Consider the following 21,846-nt stretch of genomic DNA (forward strand, 5'->3'; position numbering starts at 1 on the left):
ACACCCAGCAGTTATAAAATAATTAGCAGCCATTTAAAGCCAATTATCACATAAACACTCATAGACCATCGCCTCGCGGTGCTGAATTCTTCGATTTTGATGGGGGTAAATCATGCGAAAGTTGAATTATGTGGCCCAATGTTGCGCATACGCCATGTGTCAAACGAAAGCCCCGTGACAAGTCATTCGCCAAGTCATATACATACATATGTACTTAGGAAAATGGAGAAAAACCAACATGCACGAGTACTTAGATCAAATGATTTAATTAGCACTGGCCCCTCCAATTGTGTTCATTTTAATTACATACATTTTATCAGCCGTCAAAGCTTACGACTGCGAAGCCGCAAGGAGGAGGCAAGTTGTCGTGGCCCATGTGTCAATAAGTCAAACGATGTTAATTAATTGAGTGCGATAGCAAAATGCCCTGCAACCGTTGGCCTGTCACACGCAGTTTTCGTTGGCCCATCGCAATTAGCCCAAAAAGCCCGGTTACACAACCTAAGAGTTCTCTATCCGAAAATGTAATTATTTGCCTTAACCAAAGTGCAGTGCAATATATGATAAACGACCAGCCTGCTGTGGAATTTCCAGTAATTTGCTATGCATTCAACTGGAACTATCTCTTAAGCTAGAAAAATATATAATGTACGAGAGGAGGTATATGCTAAATACACAAATTTACCCAACAGTTCGATGGACTTAACTCAAAGTAACTGCGAGGTAGCACTTGAAACAGGGAGCAGATAAAACCAAATCAGCTTGCCTTATAAATAGAGTATTGTCACATGAAAACGACTTTGGATTCCGAAATTAAGTACGTTTATCGCAGTCTCGTGAAGAGCTATTATCAACTATTAATGTTCAGATTATCAAAACAATGTGGCTTTGTGCACCGACTTCGAGTGGTTAAAGTGGTGCTGGGCTATCCGATAGGCAATGCTTCCAGGACGAACCATCTTTTGTGCCAATGCATCACCGTACAGCTTCACCAACGAAGGCTCCTCCTCCACGGGCTCCAAATACGCAAAGAGCCCTCCCATTAGCTGCAGAAGGAAAATCAAACCATATATAGTTCACACTCATTTCAAATTAATGCCTTTTGCACTTACCATAGATTCATCACAGTTTATGAAACGCACAGCCTGAACATGCTCCGACCAAAGACGCCTTCGCCACTTATTATCATATTTCTGTGCCAGAGGCACCAGCACCAGAGAACTAAACAGTTCATCACCATAGCTGGCCGCCTCAAAGTGTTCGACAAACAGGTAGTAAAGCGGTTCAAATCTCGCCTTATCCACAAGTTCTGCATCAAAGTCAAATTCATGGGCTGCATTCTCCCTGTAGAAATCCATCAGGCAATCACGAAGCAGCTCATGCAAATCCGGAGCCAGGAACTGTGAGTCCGGGCCCATGAAGGCAATCATCAGATACATAAGCTTTTCCAGCGGGCTAACAATCTGCAGTCCCTCTCGTTCCAACTGCCGAACGAAAGTCAACGTCATGAGCACCACCTGGTTTTCTGTTCAATAGAAGGAAGAAAAAAAAAAGAAAACATGATTTATCCCCAAGGAAAGCAAAGTTTGAAGTAAGCATCCTCACCTGAGTGTATAGCCGCTGGACGCTGCTGCACATTTTGCAAGTAATTGCTGAGGATAACCCGGAGCTGAAAGAAGGGCCAGTCCGTGGGCAAGATGGGCGCTTGTGTGTAGCTCAAGGACAGCGACGGCTCTGAGTTGTCCTGGTAGAAGAAGTCAAAAAATCAATAAATATGCATTGAACATGTGCCATTGTATGACGGCGGCTCTGAGCTGGAAAATTTAAATTGCAAGCCAATCGATTTCATAAGTCTGTTATTTTTTTACTTAATTCTACTCCTGAGTCTGTTTATGCTTGTGGTTTGTTTTCTATTTTACTTTAATTTATTACGTGAAGTGCTTCCTAGTAGATACCGTAAATTAAATTTTCCGTCAATCGAGCAAGGTGCCAGGAATATATAATGCTATAATTATAAGACTTCAATTGAGGATAAAATTACTTACAGCTATAATGTGAGGATACACCATCTCCAGACACGATTGCTGCAGCAGTTTCAGACTAGATTCGTCTAATTTAACAAAGTCGCCATTGAAAATGAAGCGCTCAAAGATGCTCTTGATCTGTGTGGCATGGGCAGTGGACAGGCAGCATAGGTAATTGTATACCAACTGCAGCATCTGCTGTCGCTTCAGATAGATCTCGATTCCATCTGTTGTAAGCAGCTGATGGATGAACCTCAGCTCGCTGCGGGCAAAGAAGTTGGTGGCCAGGACGCGATTCAGCTGTGTGCTCAGCTGGCGTAAATATTCGGCCAGAGGTTCGAGCACTGCTGGTTGTATAAGCGCCTCGAATAATGGCTTCTCACCGCTGTCCAGCGAAATGGCGAGCAGGGCCCACAGGTTACTCAACAGGTGCACCGGATACGTCTCACTGACAACCAGCTGCGGCCCGTAGTCGTGCATCAGCACTGCGCCCACGTTAGGCAACGGCGCATGCACGTGTCGCCGATCAATGGGGCGTCTCAGCATTATGGAGCCCTTGCTGGAATATAGCAATTAAATTAGGCGTGATTTAAGGTCTTGCACGATCAACTTACACTAGGTCATGTACGCAAGCTATAAATCCGCTGGACTGCACAAATTTCGGAAGGATGCTGCGCAGAAAGGGCAGGAAACTGGTCGTTCCCAACAAGCTGTTCCGAGAAAACCAGCCTACGGCGTATAGAGCTGCGCTCAGAAGCGTCATCTGGCTAAACTAGATATTAAGAATTAGTTTGAATTTATTATATATAGCAGAATGAATATATAGGCACTCACATCTTTGATCTTCGCGACGCGGGAAGCAGCATGCATCCAGCCGCAGCAGCAGTTGTTAAGCGGCTCCACGAGCAGCTTCTGTCCCTCGACATCGCATGCTCCGCTCTCGCCACTGGCCACCAGTGCGACCAGCAGGGCGGCTGCGTGTTGCCGCACCAGCCCGGATCCTCCCACTCCATCGAAAGCGCAGTGATTGCCATGCCAGTCCAGTAGCTGTCGCAGCGCGGGCAGGAACTGCCTATAAATTACACAAAATCATAGTAATTATTACTACTTGGTTTGACTATAAAAATGAGGCGCAGCCTAAAAAGCACTCAGTTCAACTTTAGCAATTTTTGGGGAGAAGCAAAAATGGTTGCAAGGCATTTTAGTTTTTTTTTAGCACTACTCATACTATATGATTTAATTCCTAGTAATCAAGGAGTAAGTATTTGCTGCCACGCAATAATTGGAAAATTTATTTAGTTGTTGTGCCTCTTATTAGGTGGAAATTAATCCTACGATCATAAAGCAGGTGAGAAAGCTGCGAATGCGATGCTTAAATCAGACAGGAGCTTCTGTAGGTAAGTAAGCCTTTTTTTTTTGGTGGAAATTCAAACAAAAATGGTTTATATACCCTACACTACAGATGTGATTGACAAGTCGGTGAAAAATAGAATACTACCTACAGATCCCGAGATCAAGTGTTTTCTCTACTGCATGTTTGATATGTTCGGATTGGTTTGTGATCCTTACAAAAATTGAAATAATTTCTTAATAATAGAAAATCACTTTCCCTATAGATTGATTCACAAAACATAATGCACTTGGAAGCACTGTTGGAGGTTTTACCCGAGGAAATACACAAAACGATTAACGGATTAGTCAGTTCATGTGGAACTCAGAGTATGCAAAGTGTTTTTAACAATTAGAACAAACTCAAATGTAGCTCTTTTCAGAGGGAAAAGATGGCTGTGATACCGCTTATGAAACCGTCAAGTGCTACATTGCTGTAAACGGAAAATTCATATGGGAAGAGATAATAGTGCTACTTGGGTAGCGCTAACCAACCTAAATATATCCCGATCCACGATTCCCAAGAGCAGCAAACAGCGCAGGATGCGCAGTGCCTCGATCTGAATGCGCACCATCTGGACCTACCAAAGAGATAAAAAAAATAAAAAAAATAAAATTACTTTGACAAAAGTGTACGCATACAAACCTTATTGTCTTGAAGGAACAGGTATTGTTGAAGTCGCGTAATGAGGACTCCTTTGGAAATACCCTTAGCTATATCAAGGTGGTGGCAAATCAACACTCGGATTAGTTTTAGAAATAGAACTTGCGGCTGGCCATAGAACTGATTGCTTCCACTCGAAGAGGGTAGAAAATGTTTAAAGAGTGTATCTATAAGATGGCTCTCATTGGCCAACTGACGAGCCACTTTGGTACTTGTACGAGCTATCCTTATAAGTAATTTCAGACAGGACTCCACTGTGCTATTATCTGGTTTCACAGAGACCAAGATGAATCTAAAAACAGGTGCATTAGAAATAGCTGTAGCTCTAACACTTTTCACTGCTTACCGAATCCTTTGCAATATATTTGTTCTTAGCAGGCAGTCCATGAGATCTGTTTCAGCCAGTTGAAAGTCATCCATTGACGTGCGACTTTCCGATTCATCTTCATCCACTTCTGCACGCACAGATTTACTGGTGGTCAGTAGCTTCATGTAACGCTGCAGGAATGCTATGGAGTTGGTATCTGTATCTTCCCCATTGCCATCACTGCCGTTCCCCAAAACCTCTAGTGTTGGTTGCCAATGACAGTAGGCATTGTCATGAACGTGATCGAGAAGCACTTCGTCGGTTTCGTTATAGAACAGGTTTGATAATGCTCGGCTCACAACCTCAAGTTGTGCAGGTGCATTGTCATCGAGCCCAAAGCGCAGCAAAAAGAATATTTTTGATATAGGTAGAGACAAGACTTGATCATAGAATCCCTGGTTATAGATGCTAAAGATCCCAGCTATGGCTCCAAAGGCAGATAATCTTTGCTGTAAGACGGTGGATCTAAAAAGTGAAGCGGGAGACCAACTTTAAACGATCTTATCTAGCAAATATCTAGCCGATGCTCACCTGGCTAATCGAAATAGCTCTTGTAGTGCGTAGCCGGGACGATCTGCCTCCTCGCCATGTAAATAAAGTTCACGCTCATCGATTTGTTTCGATGCATCCTGATCCTTGAGCGTGTGTGGCAGTAGCACACCTTTCCAATCAAAGCGAGCATTGAACTGCTCTCCAGGCTTCAATTCACTTATCTTGGCGGGAATGTCCCGCATCCACGCCAATTTATGCTCCTCGACTAGATTGAAATTAAGCCAATTTCCTTTATCGCTCTCTTGCAATAGCTCAATTGCTGGATTTCCATCGGTTAAAGAAGAAATTTGTGGATCTTGGGCTCTTGTAGACTGTGCGGGCATGGGTGGTGCTTCTATTACTTTAGGTGAATTTGGATTGGGCGGTTTGGAATTTGGTGTCGTTTGACGTTTCTTGGACAACAAAGCTATCAACGAGGGATCTGCAAAGCATTATTTACATTTTAAGAAAAATATCTTTTTACGGAAAGACACTCATTTACCCAAAGAAGCCAGCAATCTTTCTTTCTCTGTCAAAATATCTTGTTCATTCATTTGCTTGAGTACATTTAGGTTTTCCTGATGCAGTTCTTTTCCCAGTTTAGCATCTTTTATTATGGAACTTGTATCATTTCTTGGAAAATCCGACACTTTGTTTGATTTTTCCTTAGTTGAAGACTTTGCACCTAAAAGTTGTTTGGCGAAAATGCTAAGCGGCTTACTGGAGTCAACCTGAAACATAAAAATCATTATTAATATGTATACAACCAGTTAAGCATAAAATAATACATTTTTAGTTTCTGGAAATGCAGATCTCCTGGTTCCTTCAGTTCTTTCTACCAATTCGCCCAGCACATTGCCTAGGGAACTTGGATCCATCTTGCTGCCCTTCACATCGCCCAGGATGTTTTCCTGGATTTCATCAAGCAAAACTTGGCTGACATGCGACCCACGTTCTTTTGGGACACTTGTTGGAATCTGAGGGATGATTTCTTTGGGCACTGGTTGAATTTGCTCCTCGTTTTTTTCCGTAGTAGAAGTAACACGCCCCAATTTTGCCTGCTCCCGTCTTTGCGCAAACATGGACTTTTTAGGAGCTGCATTTGTGAAAAAATTCAACAATAAATGTATTTAATAAATATTTGGTAAGCAGAGGGAATCTGGCCGCACCTTTATCCATACGCACAAAAGCCGCTGCAGGCTGGAAATTGGGATCCTTCGCTCTCTCTGCATTGAACTCTGCTGCCATTCGCAGGACATCCTCCTCACTTTCACCTGGCTTAAGTTTTTTAAACATTTTAGCCGGAAAAACAAAACCAAATAGATTTCAAAACAAGTCGGCTGCAGTGTGGCCGTACCTTTAGAAAATACCACCAACATTCGTTTCCATTAACAGACACTTAACAGGGCAGCATTTACAGAGCTATGTTATTGCGAAAACATTTCAATTGTAAAATTCCCAGTAAAGTTTCCAATTAGATTTCAGTAATGAGGAAGGCGGGCAATTTAAAAAAATTGCATGTACACCATTTACACCTACATCATTAAAATGAAATTTAATTTGCATTCAAGTAGAAAAAAACGATTTAATAATACAAGTGCACACGCCATTAACTAGTTTTTCGTTCATTTCCCTTCCTTTTTAAATGTGGTTCCCGTATCGGACAAACACTTATGCAGCGACTGCTGCGCCACTATGGTGTCCTTGTGAGGCAGTGCAGCCACTTGGAAGAACATATCGAGCGACTCCTTGAAAAGTTCTATGGCCTCCACGGTTTTCTGGGCCTCCATGGCTCGCGCAGCCTCTCGATACAGCTCCTCGATCTTGATCATCTTGGCTACGCTCTCCTTGAGTGAGATGTTCTTGCGGCAGCGAGGACAACGCACATCCTTTGCCAAATCCTTGGGGAACTTGAGCAAATTAGAGCAGTTGGCTGAGGTGCACCTTTAATAATGAAAGATATTATAGTATATCGATTGATAGCGAGGCTAGTACCCACCAGAATCGCACTTGCTTGTCCAGTTTCTGGAGCAGTGGCCAGTTCTCCTGGCAGGCCATGCAGCTGCAGCTGAAGGAGTAGCGTCCTCGCAGAGATCGCTGTCTCTCCTTCAAGTTGTTTTTGATGAAAATGGGTCCGTAGTTCACGGCCACCAATTCATTGGCACGATGCGGCCTGGTGGCTGTGAGGACCAGCTTCTTGCCAACAAAATGACAAGCGGTGCTTAAATTATAAGACGAATCCTTAATGATCTCTATAATATTCAAGATAATACAACTCACCTGGGCCAGCACTCGTGATTGAAGTAGGAACCAGTACCATAAAGTCCTGCGGCCAGATACACCGTCTTACTGCCGTCGAAGCGATGCTCCTCGGTCACTTGGGTTTGATAGATCTGGTGGGCATTGTACTGGAGCACCTGCAGCAGGCCCAGCAAAGCGGTGGCCACCTGCAGCTCCACCGCAGTTGGATTCACTCCCTCAGTTTTGCGACGTCCGAAGTACAGCGACTTCTGTAGAATGCGCAACAGGAAGCCAGACATCAGAGCTCGCCGCAAGTAGTCGTCCGGCTGGCGGTCCTCCTCGTGGGAGCACAAGTGCTCGAAGAGCAGATTGGCGGTGGCCAAGCCCTGCTCCAAGCTGGGCGCCTGTGTGAAGATGCGCAGCGCGATGAAGCACAGGATGGACATGCCAGAACCGATCATCAAGTCCATATACTCGCACTCGAAGCGATGGTAACTGGAGCAGGCCTCGCCCATGCACTGGGCGGAGCAGAAGGCGATTCCCGAGCAGTGGAGACAGGAAACGGGAGTGTGCAGCCTGCAATTAATGGGATTCTTTGACAGCTTGACAGCTGACTTCACATTATTAATCCCTTACCTCTTGAAGCAATGATGACAATGAGTGCCAAAGTAACTGGGCTCCAAACAGGCGGCCACTGGCTCCTCGAAGAGCAGAACGTCGCCGGTTCTCAGACCCTCGTTGGCCACCACAAAACGACCCTTGTCCTTGGTCTCCACCAGCCTCACCACCTTGGACGCACCAACTAGTTCGGCACTCTCGCCATGTGCCAGTTGTGGCACCTGTTCCGAGGTGGCTTCCTTGGGTTTCGGCTTTACTGATGATAGTTCCTTGCGGCACAGTGCGATGTGGGTGGCATCACAGCCAGGCATTTTCTCGGCTATCTTCAATGAGATCTCAGCGCGGGCAGGTTCTCCCATGACTGAAAATAAAAGGATTTCCATAAGCATGATACCATCGGTTGCTCCCGGCTGACCCACCTGCATAGGCTTTGGCCATCTTTAAGTAGTAATCCACACTGGACTTGAGCTCCAGTCCAAAGTTGATGGCCAGCTTGAGGTCATTCAATGCTGCCTCCCCCTCGCCCAAGCGGATCAATATGGAAGCCCTCGATCTGTAGGCCAATGCCAAGGTGAGGCCCTCATCGAGGACAGGATCTGCATTGCGGTCGGGAGCCCGCATCACGGCCAGATTGGCGGCCATTAGAGCCTGCTGCAGCAGCTCCCTGCTCTCCTCGCCGTCGCCACTGCCGCTCATCAGGTAGAGCTTATCCGCCTGTGCACGTCGCTGGGCCGAGAAGAGGGCATCCTTCTGCTTGAACACCGGCTGTACATGCTCCAGGACACCCAGCACAGGATCGCACACCTCGCGATCGCTGAAAATGGACAGAACTCGGGCTGCATTGGACTTCAGTTTGCCAAAGTAGTTGCGCAGCCACTTGTCGCCACATGCATCACGCACGTCCACGCAAAATTCGTTGAAGAATCCCCTCCTCTCCGACTGAACCGTCTGCGCGGAGCAGATCTCGTGGTACGTGGCGTCGAACTCCATTTGGACTCAAAATTATGTAAAATCTAATTCAGATTTTCGGTGCAACGGCTGAAAAAGTGGGACTTGTCCGCGTTTTCTGATCACCACACGGCCGCTGAGTATTGGAAACAGCTGGCGGACGTTCCTATACTCCAAAAATAGCACCGATCTTTCAGTTCGGCGGCGCATTATAAATATGCGGTATTGAGTTCCGAACTAGTACTGGTTCACGTTCGATACTTCTTTGAGGATATTATTTATTTTCGAAATAAATAGAAATATTTACATGGTTTCGACTTTGACACTATTTGGATGTTTATGCTCAATTAACTTTATATCCACTTAAAATGCAAGCGATCAGTTGTAATAATTCGCATTTTATTTGTAACTGGAATCGGGCTTATAAATCACATTAAATAATTTATTTAAAAATTAGCTAAACGTACAAAAATATAACAATATGTATATCAGAGTATTTGTAGTTATATATATATTCGTAATTAAATGTTAAGTGTATTTTCATCGCGTGGAAAATACGCAAGTTGATTTCAAACTCTCGTTAATATTTAGATTTGCTCATGGACTAGATAGACTTTGTCAACCATTGTTTATCAGTTTATCATCTTGGAAAGACCTTAAGTAAGTAGAAGAGTATATTTTGTGTAACATTTTTGCGTGACACTCATTAATTTTGGTTCGCCATAATGTCAAAATGCAGAGGACAACAAACTTAAAATGATCTCAAACTACATACGAAAATCCTGTAGAAGTAAAAACAAAAGACTAATAAATTATAAACAAATTTTGCGTAGATTTCATTATAATCTTTGTATTTATTTACTCGAATAATGATTGGGTGATTTTTAATGATCAAGTCAAATGATTCAAGTGTGTTTGACTTCTTAAAAATGCGGTGCTGTGGTAAAGCGTTTTTTTTTTTTGTTTTTTGGGACAGTGATAAATCATATTTAAAAAGTCATTATTTTCACTACAGTCGTACAAAATTCAATTTGGCTAATTAAGAGTAGGGTACAAATTATACATATGCTTTTAAATTCAAAACCATTACAGTGTGTATATAAAATAGGATTGAACTTATGATTGGTCGGTTTTGCGATCGGCTTCAGATTCACATGATATATCAAATAAATTACATGGTGTATGGGTATTGTGTTGGTTTTGTTTTGTTTGTTAGCTTTCGTCACAATTAATCTCGTTGGCTTCAATTGCAATACGATCTAAGAGGAAGTGTTACTAAACTTAACAAATAAAATGCTACAAAGTTTTCTTCAGCCTCGCCGCCGAACTTGCTCAAGAGACTGCGACAGCTATTTGAAGCTTACAAGTCGGTATTTTAGTAGGTATAGGTATAGTTATATGTATTTATATGTGTATATTATAAACTATTATCATCACATTGTAAACGTTAAGTGTTTCTCATTTTTTTGTGTAATCGATTAATCTAAGCAAAAACGAGTACATCGTAGTTTTAATGTCTTTTGTGTTTAAGCTTAAACGCTGCCGAGTATCCGTATCCATCCGTCTATCCCTCGATTTCAGATACCTGATTCCCACTCGCAATCCGCCTGCCTGGCTCACTCTGATTTATGCTAAGCTAATTCGCTTTCGAAAGCAGTCGGATGGGACGAACTAAAAACCCGTGAAACTCTTCGAAGCCGGTTTCGTTTTTTTCTTTTTTTTTTTTGGTATGTGTGTTTTTAGCAGTTCACTAAGAGCGATGGCCCTCAACAAAGGTCGTAGCCTACGTACAATTGTAAATAAATTAGCTCTTAAGAGATAGAGTGGCCTAAACCTACTTGTAGGTCGCAGGATTGTTGGCCTAAGAAATGTTTTGGGATTAGCACACGGCAAAATGTTGCATTTTCTCCTTTGCGTTTGGTTTATAAATAAATTAGCCATAGTATCACTTATTTTATATTTTAAGAAAATAACCAAAAACTAATTCAACTATAAAAACTTAAAACGGATAACCCAGAACGTGGAAGAGGCCTGCTTTACACTTAAGGAAAGAAGCAGCACGAGACTGTCTCATTGCGGCAGAGAGCGAGTGGCGACCACCGAGCCGACTTAACCTAACGCTACTACTATACAAAATGGAGCACAGCGTCAGCCGGATCACCAGCCGCACCCGATCCCGGCCGCAGCCCGATCCGCCCTGCAGAGCGGGGCCGCAGAGCCGAGGTGGCCGGGCCGAGCCGAGTTAACCTGATTGGAACGAGATTAAGACAGACATCTCACGACATCTTAATGCCCAGGGCGCGACTCGTATACTCGTACACCACGTAGCTGATGGACACCGCCGGCAGGACCTTGAGGAAGTTTGGCGTTATGCCGCGGTACAGCCCCGTCAGTCCCTCCTGTCGCACGATCTTGCGGAACAGGCCCGTCATCGTTTCCTCGCCGCTGTGCGCGTCGCTGCTCTTCAGGGGTATTTGCGTTTTCCGCTTTTGATTGGCAATTGTTTCGGCGGCTGCAAGTGAAAATGGTAAAATTATTATAGCATTACGATAGAACCAATTATGACCCTGAATTATTGTCTTACCTTGTGCCTGTAGCCGAGTGCGCACCAGGGCCAGCGGGTACGAGCAGAGCTGCCCGAGTGTGCTCGATGTACTGCCGCATGCGAGGAGCACTAGAAAGCTGGGCTGCTCGTTGTTGTCGTGATTGGCAATGTACCGCCTCTTGAGGGTTTCATATACCGCCAAATCGATGCCGGCATAGGGCAGAATACCCAGGATGTTCGGTACATAGCCACGATAGAAGCTGCGCACTCCTTCCTGCTTGTAGATCTTGACCGCCGCATCGGCAATACCCGCATACTGTCCCGTTCTCCGGAGCGCCAGGCGCGTCTTTAATACTTCCATGGGGTAGATGATGGTCTGTGAAATTCCGCCTGCCGCTGCGCCCGCATAGAATCGCTCCACGATGCTCATCTGGCGGCTGCCATCGTCACCGCGAATCAGTCGCTTCATCTGTTCGTAGGCAGCGAACTTGAAAGCCGTTTCGGGGGCAATCTTCAACACATTGATGCCATTGCCTCGCCACATGCTCCGCGATCCGCCCTCGTTCAGCATGATGTGCATACACTCTGAGATTCCCATTCTTTGTGTTTGTACCTGGTTGGGAGAATTCGTTTGTTTAGATCTCAAGAGAAATATACCGTGTATCGAGGTTGATTCACCTGCAAGTACACTTTAATCCTGTCCAGAGGCGCTGTGCACGTCCGAGAAACTGCTCCAGCTATGCCACCGGCCACCAAGTGTCGCCACCAGAGGCCCGTCTGCATCTCTTTCTGTGTGAAGTCATCAGGTACGTTCATATCCTCGCCAATGTCGAGGTACTGCAAAAATCCAAAGGTAAGCGATTAAATTACTCGTGTTTTGGTATAGCGATCTAGGATCTAGTCTAATTTAAAGGAAAAAGGATTTAACATAGATGGGTATAGCTTGAAAAGGTTACGAGTTCCATTCCTTCTAGCGAATAAATACAAATTAAAAGTATGCATTCATTTACGTGAACAACTACTTCCTCGGAGAGGCGACACTCTTCGACATCCTCCACCAAGTTAACCAATTCCTTGAGAGCCTCCAGCGCCATGATTTTAAACCAATTTAGCACCGACTGCTATCTCTATTTGCCAGACAAACAATGCAACCAGGTGCGGTAATATTGAATAATAACGCTGTTTGCTTATGCAGAATGCAAAAGAGTGATGTGATGCGATGGGCGGACTGGGCAATCCACACGCGCCACTAAAATCCCCATCGCCCGATGCCCAGTGAGAATTGCGGAAGCGGGCGAGAAAGAACGATGCAGAGCCGTAAACAAAAGTTATATCATTCACATTAGTTTTGCCATTCGTGCAGGAACACATAGACAGCTGCATATATGTATGCATGTGCATATATCTGGTTCGTGCTGCAACTATGTACTTTATTTTCTCGATTTGCGGATTTTTCTTCAGACGTGCGCCACCCCGAAAATAATTATAATTGGCTCGCCTGCCTTTTGTCTGTCGCCAATTGGTTGTGCAATTTGGCGGATCTCTTTCTCTCTCTTCTTAAAAAAAACTAACGCCAAGTGGGCCTGAATGAAGTGAAATATTATTTTTGATTTCGTATGAATTGCACAGCTTTTGGCTTTAAATCGAATTAATACCGCTGATAGCCGAAAAGCTGTCTGATATTGATAACAATTATCAAGTCTTGTGATGTTCGAAGCTTTCGTGCGAGCAAAAAACCCAACTGAATCCGATTGATTCCCACTTGCAGCGTTATAAAGAAATTTTCCAGAACCTCAGGGCGAACATAAAAGGTTATTACACTTATACCCCCCCAAACAGCCTGCCCGGTGTCATTGAAACTAATTTGGACAATAGACATGCGAATAATAACAGAAGCCAAGTGATTTGTTGTTTATCTATTTAGCGGAGCAAGATATATCCAGTGTTTCCCGGTGAAAACATCCGCTTTGAATGTGCCAAATCATTCGGCGTGTCTGTCACATTCACACACGGTGACAATTTCGAGAAGTCTCTTCGCGGAATGCGAGTTCTAGCCTCTGGTAATGATGCCAAATATAAGGGTATAAGTTCGCTGAATGGGTTAAGTGTACTTAAGCATTTAAACCGACTTCAGTTTGCACTCACAATTAGCAACTTGCAATCACATGGGGTTTCCATTCAGAAAATTGTGGGAATTAGTTGGCCAATTAACGAAATGGAATATTAATCCAGCGCAAAAAGAGCGATGGAAATGTTACGGAATTTAAATCGTCCTCTTTTAATGCAACGTCATTACTAATGGAATTCTCGATTTCAGATATATAATCATATATATATTTGATATATAAACATCGAGTCACATGAGTGCGAAAGAGCTTTTTTTATACACAATGATCTATTTATAAGTTAGCCGTGATTTTGGCGCACAAACGTGGAAATGACCCTGAAAGGAGACTACTCTCTCGTTGGCAAAGAAAACAGGTTAAAAAACGATTAGCTTGGCTTTTCCGCAACCATGAATGAACAATCTTTGATCACAAAGAGCCACTTACAAGCTTTTAAACGCCTTGGACTAATGAACTAACATAAATTCAAGGCGAATACGCTTGAATGGCCGATCAAGCAAGATAGCAAGGCTATAAGCCATCGCTGTACGATATCTGGGGTTTTTTTTTTCAAGGCATATACATAGTAGGTAGGGTGGATCATCGACCGACTTGATGAACTTGACTCATGCCCGCAGAATTTGTTGCGTTGATCTTGACGCGGGTTGATTTCCCCGCAACCGACGTCAAAGTAAACATCAGTGTAATGTAAATATCAACACGTTTATAAAGAGAGAAAACTGCTAACGTCACACAAATTGTGGGGGCTTGACCAAATTGTGGATAACGAGGCAAGAGGGAGAGCGGGTCAATCACATGGCTCTGACTCAGTCACTCACCCACTGTGCGTATACTTGTTACACTCATATGAATTATGCTAAGGCGCGTTAACACACATACGCCCTGTTGGCCAAGAGCACAAAAGCGTGACGTTTGCAGGCGCCTAGCAACAAGTTGGCAGAAATACTCAAATACACGAGAGAGTAAAAAAAAAAAGAGGGAGAGCCACGCGAAGCGCAAATCTTAGGCCAAGTGCCATGTGTGCCTTTCTGAGTAAAGTATGTCGTCTTCGCCGATCGTAAAAGTTAAAGTCTGCCTGCTGTTGGCGATTTCGGGGAGGAGGGGCAGAGCAGACCGGTTCCATATCAGCACGTCACCCGACGAAGCTCGCTTTTGGCGCGTCATCCATCGGTGGAACGTCTGTTGCTAGGCGACTTGAACGTCCATGGGGCAACTTAAAAACCCGAATACCAAAACCACGACGCGGCACCAAACGAAACATTGTGTAAGTGTGCACAAGTGCAGCGAACAATTGCAACAGCTGCGAAGTTGAATGGGAATTCAATCGCAGACATTTTAAAGTATATTTTTAGATGCACAACAGGGAGGAAGTAGCGCGAAAATAGCACACACGTGTAGCATTAAAGTAAATCCAAAGCAAAGGCACTGCTTTGTCCAAGAAAGAGATCATTAATATTACTACTTTGGGTAAGTCCCATCAAGCAGAGACTACCTTATGGCAAACCCCGTTGAAGTTCCAGGGAAAAACCACACGAACGATAAGATAATCACAACAAATAACTGGCGAATGAGTCAGCTTCCGCTGCACTGGGTCGCATAAAGAATTATGGAATTTTGGCCTACAAAGGGTCGTAGTAAAAGGGGCCTGTCAGCAACGTACCCGTCCCATCATATCGCGAAATATGACCACAAAGTCCTCCATCATGTCGCCAGCGACTGCCATTTGCTGAATATTGTGGTAATCGACGGGCAGATTGTACTGGTAAGTGCTATTCCGCAGCATCTTGTCGCTTTTGCACTGTTTCACTTCCGATCTCGAACTCCGATTTGCGTTTCCGTTTCCGCCTATCTTAGCGGTATGCGGCTTTCACTCTTCAAAACCGACAATTGCAAACTTTCACTCGCAGTCACTACAGTTACAAAATATATGTGATGATGCAGCTATCTTTGGCTCTGCTATTTCTGATTTGATTTCTGAACTTCACAAGATACACTACTATCTTGTGGATGCTGTGGCCCAATAAAGCGGCCAGACTTTGCTCGATTCGCTTGATTGCAATTGTGCACATTCACACTTGTCGCGCTCGAGCTCAATTATATAACTACGCTCCAGAGGCAAGAGGCCTTTAGTTTGTTTTTCGTATCTAGAGAGTATAACGCGCGCACAACCAACGCGGGAGCCAGCCGACTAAAGACTGAACCCGAATCCGCATCCGAATCCAAAGAGCGTCGGCGATCGCAGCCGAAGCTCCGCGATATAGCTTCCCGAGAGCAAAGTACACCGTTGTGCTTTTCGCGCCTGCCCCTCGCTCTTTTCCCCCACCAACTCCGTTGGGGCAGCGCGCGTGCGGCCTCTGAACAACCCCTACCATGGAAAGTACACCCCATCCCAGCCAGAATCGGCTTCTTGCCAATTAGCTATCAACATAGCCTAGTCCGCCTGTTCGACACGCATTTCCCACACCGCTCGACGGTTTTACCCGCTCTTTTCGACAGCCAAAACAAATGAGTAAAAGAAGTGAGTGTCTGGCAAAGAGGAATCGAAGGTATGGATACCCTAACTGAAGAATATGTCTGTTAATACATTTCATCCACCAAATACAGCCTATGTATTGCTACTTTCTCAAACCTCTTCATTCATTATGTATTCCCAGAAACTATTTTTATATGTGATGTTTTATAAGTAAATCGTAAAGATTTCCGTTGAAGAATAAATATATGAGAAGTTTCTATCACATATTTGCAGAAATATGATAAACACGCCTGTGGAACTTGGAACAAATACACTTCATGTTTTGGTATCACAACAATGGGTCGCAAAAAAGTGGCTAATAAACGACACCCTTGGTCAATGGGCCAGACACTCTTGGCATTTATTTGCCTGTTATTGTTTACACGCTTCGATTCTTTATCACAAAGCGACTTTTCGCATGCCAAAACCGGATCGAAGCCACATGACGGGCGTGTGACTTTATTAGCTCCTCCGCGCCTGGATGACGCTCTCCACGGAGGTGATCTTAATTGTTTACAGGCGGTGGAAACTTTTGCTCCACTTCATTACCATGCAAACGTCACTTGTGTAAATAAGGTCTCTGATTAAAGCGAAAGGTTCGGGGGAACTTTTCGCGTGTCGTCGTCAACAGAAAACATGTTTAAAATTAAATATAAATTATAGAAACGCAAAATAGAAATGGCACACTCTTATCAGCGAAACAACAAGCTGGTCACTGAAAACTGAGCTCTGACCACAAGATTCTAGACTATTGGCCCGCGATAAGAGCAGTAAAAACACACCCATTTTTTAGGGCCTGTCGCTGGCGGAGATCGTTCGTCGTTCCAGTTGTAACCGATACCTAAACCAGCTGGAATTCGTTTACGATGTCCAATAAATATCAATGTGGTTAGCTGCACAGGCTGTGCTACTCAATTGCCTACTTAACGAGCCCCCACTAGCGGCATTAAATTGCCAATGTCTCGAGTAATGAACAACAATTCCCAGAAACACTTGAATTGCATGATAGTCATGCAAGTATCATCCGCCCACTTGGTGAATTGAGTTGTCCAACTACTGACTGCGTGTCAAATCGCAGGCACAGCGCTATAAGACTATTATGTCCTTAAACTTATACAATATTTGATTTGTTAACTCACTGCGAGAGCTCGCGAATTCAATCACTGCTTACAGCTGCCTCTGGAGTTCTCGAATAGAGAACTGTCGCAAGTATCGCGACAGTTACAACTTGTAGACTGCGGACTTTGGCCAAGAGTGATTACAGCGCGCAATTGGCGTACAAAATTTTTCGCAACATGCTAACGACAAAGCAAATACATATATGTATGTATGTGCACGGGTCTTATCGCCGCGAAAGTGCGTTCAATCAATCATGGTTTGGCTGGCAACTTAATTAGAGCCCCCCAGTTAGTGCGCAGGCTTCGCAATTGCCCACTTTTTACTCGCTCATCAGCCTAATGCAAGAGCATTTCTATTCCGCGGACCTGTCTGCTCGTTGGATTCCTAAAAATAGCAACCGGAACGGGACCTGTCTAGCCGGGCAGCACTAAGTACTAAGTCCGATCCAAGAAACCGGCTGCCAAGAAACGGGCCTCCCCAACACGACTTGGCAACAATCTCCTGGAGCCGGTTGACCTTAAGATTTCGAGTCTGCACAAAGAAAAAAGAAAAAAACAAAGAAAAAACCCGCAGCTGATAGTCTGAAATTTTAAAAAGTTGTTCCAGACGATCGACGCCTTTTGGGGGATTCATCTAAATGGCAAGTACTTTTTGTTGGTGGGGCCTTCATTTGATATGATTCTCCAGTTTGATATAAATTGTGGAATTTAACAACGACAGTGAGCAAAAACGAGAAAAGATAAAAGTAAACAAAATGATTACGCAGACAACAAAGCGATGACATCGTCACCTGCCACAGCACACCGAAAGAAATTATACAATGCGGTGATATTTGGAAAAAGCTTCAGCAAACAACTTATCAACATTATAATGTACTATCAAACGATTTCATCAAATTACGCACAAAGAAAGCAATGGTATTTAGACTTTCGGTACAGTTGGTAACTCATTTCAATTCAGTTAAGCTATTTTGGCCTTTTTTAAGGTTCTAATGATTAAGCCCAAGTACGAATCATTCGACTACCTAATTAATAAAAATAATTGAAGATCTTTTAATACAAAGCACTAATGAAAGTAGAAGCACTAATCAAATTTGTACGGGTTTCTAATCTTTTGAGCATGAACCTTGTTCGCTGTGTAACGAAAAGTGCTGCATCTTTATGACAATGTGCAAATTATCCCGAAAGCGGTCGAAACGATATCGAAAACGGACTTCCCATTAAGCGAGCGTTTAAACAGTCTGATGAAATAATCATAATGTTTACGCCAGTCTCGACTAAAAAAGAGAACGAGTTTAAGAGAGTGCACATGATATGGTATGGCTAAAGCTCCGTCTCTTGGGCGCTCCGGTCCTTGAAAAATGGTCGCTCGGGTGAAGGTAAAATACTACGAGATAATACACATGCAGGCAATATAACTAGTGGCTGATTAGCGAATGGGACTGATGATAAAGCCTTTTTTCCCGGTGGGTGTGACGGGGTGTGATGGTTGTGATGGGTGTGTACAGTGTCCGGGCGTAGGTACGTATGTGTTCCCGAGTGCCCTGCTTCTACGTGGGTGGGTCTACAACAATATCAATGGTAATCGTAATATGTAACTTGACGGATATGTACCTTCAGATCTTCCTCAGTTAGTCAGGAGTAGTGTGGGTGTAGGTACTACATTCGACATTTTGGTTTGTTAGTGTGTGAAGTGTGTGTTTTTTCGGTTTAATTTTGTTTTTGGATATGGGCGAGGGGATAAGAAGGGTAAAAGTTGGCAATTAGTTAACGTTAAACAGCTACATGTATACTAGTGTACATAGATATTTTAAAAACAAACGCGATAGAACGAAAACTAATCCAGAGAAACAGTGGAACACCTTCGAAGAACCACTGCTCTCTGTTTTATGAATTCAGCAACTTGCAAAACGTATCTCTAGTAAACTCACAGTAGAGTGCCGCCAAAATTTAATCAAGTCATGAATGTCCGTTGAGGGCGCCAAGAGCATGAAGTCCCGCCACTCGTTAAAGCTAATGTTCAGGCTGCCATCCTTGTCCATTCTGCAAGAAAAGTCACGCGTATTAACACATGCACAAAAGAAAGTTGAGGATAATTAACCCACCTGGTGAGCAGATTTCTGGCCTCGTCCATGTCAATGTCCAGGCCCAGGTCCTTGAACGCCGATATCAGCTCCTCCAAGTCCACTTTGCCTGTAATACAATTCACTTATAAGAACTAATCCAATTAAGGTTTAATCAATTACCCACCATCGCGATTTTTATCTAGGTGCGAGAACTGCAGGACCAGGTTCTTCTCATGCTCCCGCACGTAGTGCAGGAACTCGGCGAAGCCCACGTTGCCGCTCTGATCCTTGTCCGACTGCTGAAGGAATTTCTGTAATGGAAAGCAAGTGCGGAATATTACTGGCATTGCTCCTGGAAAATTTACTAGATTCACTGCCGGAATATTACTGGAAAATTTGTGTCGAACACTCGCAGGCCTTTCGCATAGTGAGCCGCTGACTAGAGTATCGACCTGAATCGTGAAAGCAAATCAATTTCTCGTATCATGCGGGCTTCGCCGGCGGAAACCATATAAATCTACTCAGTTGTCTGCACATTAACCCTCTATATACCATCTAATCCAATTCTGATTGCTTTCGGAAGTTGTCACAATACTTGTTGCATGTAATTTCACAATCTGGCGATTTGTGCAACATAAATAAACTAATATAGGATTTCACTAGAAGTATAATGGAGCAGAATTTAGGTCACAGGATAAAAGTAATAGTTTAAATTTCTTTATATCTAGTTTGTTTTGGCTAAAATATAAACAAAGCTGCTAATAATACCACAAACAATATCTGTTAGTCAAACAAAGAGATTTGTACGCGAAATAATATTGTGCTCATCTAAAAATAGAATATTCATCTTCGCCTGGTTTGCCACCCCACATTTCTTTTGATTTAATAAGCCCTTTTTTGGCAACTGCAAAAATGACACAATGAAAGGGTCAGGCTGCCCAGGGTCAGCAGCAGTGCCAAATGTTTCGCCTTGATCAGAGCAAGCAAACAATGCAAAATGTATAAATTAAGATTCTCAGATACTTTTGCCCGTCAAGGCCGCATATTATTGATCTCAACCGTCTGCCTTCTGTTTGGCGAAGAATAGCAAATAGAAAAAGGCATTGTTAGTTCCCTGTGAAAATGGCGAGCCCAGGGCACGTGTAGTTCAACTATGCTAATCAAGATTGCTTGTTTTCTACCCTAAGATACATCTGTTAAAATCATGGGAGCCTCAGATATGTCCTATCCATGATACATTTGAAATAGCTAGATGAGATGTGATGGCTTCCATATATCATCCTATAAATAGGCTTTGCTCACCTCCGCGTAAACGCTCGACAACCCGAACTCGTGCAGTGCCGCTGACAGGTCGTGGATATCGATCCTGCCGTCGCCATCGCGGTCCAGCTTGTTGAAGATGCGCTCCAGCCGCTCCTCGTCCTCGATGGGGATCTCGGTGGGCAGGATGGAGCCGGAGCTGGCGACCTCGTGCAGATCATAGGCCAAGGGCGTGTTGGTAGTGCTGCTGGTGGCAAGATGGGCATGTTGCAGGCCGAGATTTTGGCCGTGCTCATAGCTGGCGGCTAGCGTGCGGGCGGAGTAGTTGGCCTGCGCCTGCTGGGCGAAGTTGAAGTTGCTGGCCGGATCGGGCGTCAAGTCGATGTCGATGTGCTGTTGCTTTTGATCCTCTGGCTTATAGTCCTGCTCCTTTTGATCCTGCTGCTTGCTTACTGCTAAGGATGCACTGTTTTCGATTCCAACTTGCTTTCTGACCATTCTCCACACTCGTGTTTACAGTTTACCTTGAGTTTTCTGTTCTTTAACTGGCAGCTGAAGGATTTCTCTGGGTTTGCTCGGTTTCCGATTCTCTGGGGGATTACGTGTTGGGCTATCAGCTGCTCTGCTCTTATGGCCGGCTCATTTTGCACTACTTGGCAAGTCAAATGGAAAAACAGTCGTCTGAAAGAGGTATCGAGTGTTGTATACACATTAGTTTATAATGTTATGTCTGGGCGAAAGATAAATAAAACAGCTCAACGTATCGAATTTCCCCGCGATGAAGTCATCCTCTTCTTGGCTGGAGAACTACATATGTACATTGTAGGTGCCAATTTTCAGGATCCCGCGTACAACCCACATCCCATTGATTTTCGCAGTTAATTTTGAAGGCCAGCGATTTTCCGGAAAACCTTGAAAAACCCACAGCTTCACGCACACGCACGCACATGTCTCCAAAAGTCGTGGTAGAGGGGGGGAGTGTTGGGAAAAGGGAGACTTTCCCCCAGCAACTCGAACTTTCTACTTTGCAAAGCGTAGCTTTAACCGAAGAATTCTTCACGCTCTCACACACTTTCTACATTCTTTTCTGAATTCTCCGCCCATTTTCCAGACAGGTGTGACTCAAATTTCTCTCGAAACGCTTGCAAATTGTTGCCAATTTGGCAAAAATTATTCTGCACTCGATTTTCATGCACACACACACACACACGCTCACATGCAGGCGAAAGGAATGTGGATATGCAAAAGAAAGTGGCAAGCTTCAATTGCATTTCCCACTTTTTCTGTGGTCACTACCTACTGGTCGAGCTATTTAAGAGTTCGTCTGCTTTTACGCTATTTCGGCGACTTTGTGGCTTAAAGCGATTCACGCAGAACTCTTCAATTTTAATTTTTTGGGTTTGCCAGTGTGACCACGAACGTTTATCTAGATATACT

General features: G+C 44.0%; 4 protein-coding genes across 7 annotated transcripts; 1 reads left to right on the forward strand and 3 right to left on the reverse strand.

Moving 5' to 3' along the window:
• Window positions 1-807: 807 nt before the first annotated feature.
• On the reverse strand, window positions 808-6,326 carry CG32104 (uncharacterized protein). Its single transcript, NM_140316.3, has 13 exons — window positions 6,145-6,326; window positions 5,764-6,071; window positions 5,478-5,706; window positions 4,976-5,417; window positions 4,424-4,909; window positions 4,060-4,369; window positions 3,909-3,994; window positions 2,859-3,096; window positions 2,639-2,796; window positions 2,046-2,583; window positions 1,606-1,744; window positions 1,113-1,525; window positions 808-1,046 (listed from the first exon to the last, which is right to left on the reverse strand). Exons 1-13 carry the CDS (start codon window positions 6,269-6,271, stop codon window positions 873-875), a joined length of 3,648 nt encoding a protein of 1,215 aa, NP_648573.2. The 5' UTR covers window positions 6,272-6,326; the 3' UTR covers window positions 808-872.
• Window positions 3,175-3,961, forward strand: Obp69a (Odorant-binding protein 69a). Its single transcript, NM_079315.2, has 5 exons — window positions 3,175-3,281; window positions 3,343-3,421; window positions 3,487-3,578; window positions 3,641-3,743; window positions 3,797-3,961. The coding sequence occupies exons 1-5, from the start codon at window positions 3,210-3,212 to the stop codon at window positions 3,895-3,897; spliced, it is 447 nt and encodes a 148-aa protein (NP_524039.2). The 5' UTR covers window positions 3,175-3,209; the 3' UTR covers window positions 3,898-3,961.
• A 216-nt stretch (window positions 6,327-6,542) lies between the features above and the next one.
• Smyd4-2 (SET and MYND domain containing, class 4, member 2) lies at window positions 6,543-8,939 on the reverse strand. The gene is made up of 5 exons (NM_140317.3): window positions 8,254-8,939; window positions 7,853-8,195; window positions 7,256-7,792; window positions 6,975-7,196; window positions 6,543-6,919 (listed from the first exon to the last, which is right to left on the reverse strand). Exons 1-5 carry the CDS (start codon window positions 8,822-8,824, stop codon window positions 6,601-6,603), a joined length of 1,992 nt encoding a protein of 663 aa, NP_648574.1. The 5' UTR covers window positions 8,825-8,939; the 3' UTR covers window positions 6,543-6,600.
• A 359-nt stretch (window positions 8,940-9,298) lies between these two features.
• On the reverse strand, window positions 9,299-21,846 carry SCaMC (Short Calcium-binding Mitochondrial Carrier; the record flags this gene model as incomplete). 4 transcript variants are annotated; one of them, NM_206345.2, is made up of 8 exons in its annotated part: window positions 9,299-11,294; window positions 11,367-11,940; window positions 12,006-12,164; window positions 19,015-19,126; window positions 19,189-19,276; window positions 19,334-19,460; window positions 20,452-21,090; window positions 21,706-21,846. In NM_206345.2, 7 exons carry the CDS (start codon window positions 20,905-20,907, stop codon window positions 11,059-11,061), a joined length of 1,752 nt encoding a protein of 583 aa, NP_996067.1. In that variant the 3' UTR covers window positions 9,299-11,058. The 4 variants fall into 4 exon arrangements, with proteins under 4 accessions (NP_996067.1, NP_729802.1, NP_729803.1 ...); NM_168498.1 differs by having other exon boundaries at window positions 10,509-11,294; window positions 21,710-21,846; NM_168499.2 differs by lacking the exons at window positions 19,015-19,126; window positions 19,189-19,276; window positions 19,334-19,460; window positions 20,452-21,090; window positions 21,706-21,846 and adding an exon at window positions 15,114-15,654 and having other exon boundaries at window positions 10,509-11,294.

Source organism: Drosophila melanogaster, chromosome 3L, assembly GCF_000001215.4.
Source record: "Drosophila melanogaster chromosome 3L".
NCBI lineage: Eukaryota > Metazoa > Arthropoda > Insecta > Diptera > Drosophilidae > Drosophila > Drosophila melanogaster.

Bases quoted from the DNA above. Each gene is read 5' to 3' on its own strand.
- Obp69a (NM_079315.2), top strand. From the start codon at position 3,210: ATGGTTGCAAGGCATTTTAGTTTTTTTTTAGCACTACTCATACTATAT. The intron at 3,422-3,486 runs GTAAGTAAGCCT...CCTACACTACAG, and splicing joins TCAGACAGGAGCTTCTGTAG to ATGTGATTGACAAGTCGGTG. The intron at 3,744-3,796 runs GTATGCAAAGTG...AGCTCTTTTCAG, and splicing joins CAGTTCATGTGGAACTCAGA to AGGGAAAAGATGGCTGTGAT.
- CG32104 (NM_140316.3), bottom strand. From the start codon at position 6,271: ATGTTTAAAAAACTTAAGCCAGGTGAAAGTGAGGAGGATGTCCTGCGA. The intron at 4,370-4,423 runs GTAAGCAGTGAA...ACCTGTTTTTAG, and splicing joins AATATATTGCAAAGGATTCG to ATTCATCTTGGTCTCTGTGA. The intron at 3,995-4,059 runs GTTTGTATGCGT...TCTCTTTGGTAG, and splicing joins TGTTCCTTCAAGACAATAAG to GTCCAGATGGTGCGCATTCA.
- Smyd4-2 (NM_140317.3), bottom strand. From the start codon at position 8,824: ATGGAGTTCGACGCCACGTACCACGAGATCTGCTCCGCGCAGACGGTT. The intron at 7,793-7,852 runs GTAAGGGATTAA...CATTAATTGCAG, and splicing joins TGTCATCATTGCTTCAAGAG to GCTGCACACTCCCGTTTCCT. The intron at 7,197-7,255 runs GTGAGTTGTATT...TTATAATTTAAG, and splicing joins AATCACGAGTGCTGGCCCAG to CACCGCTTGTCATTTTGTTG.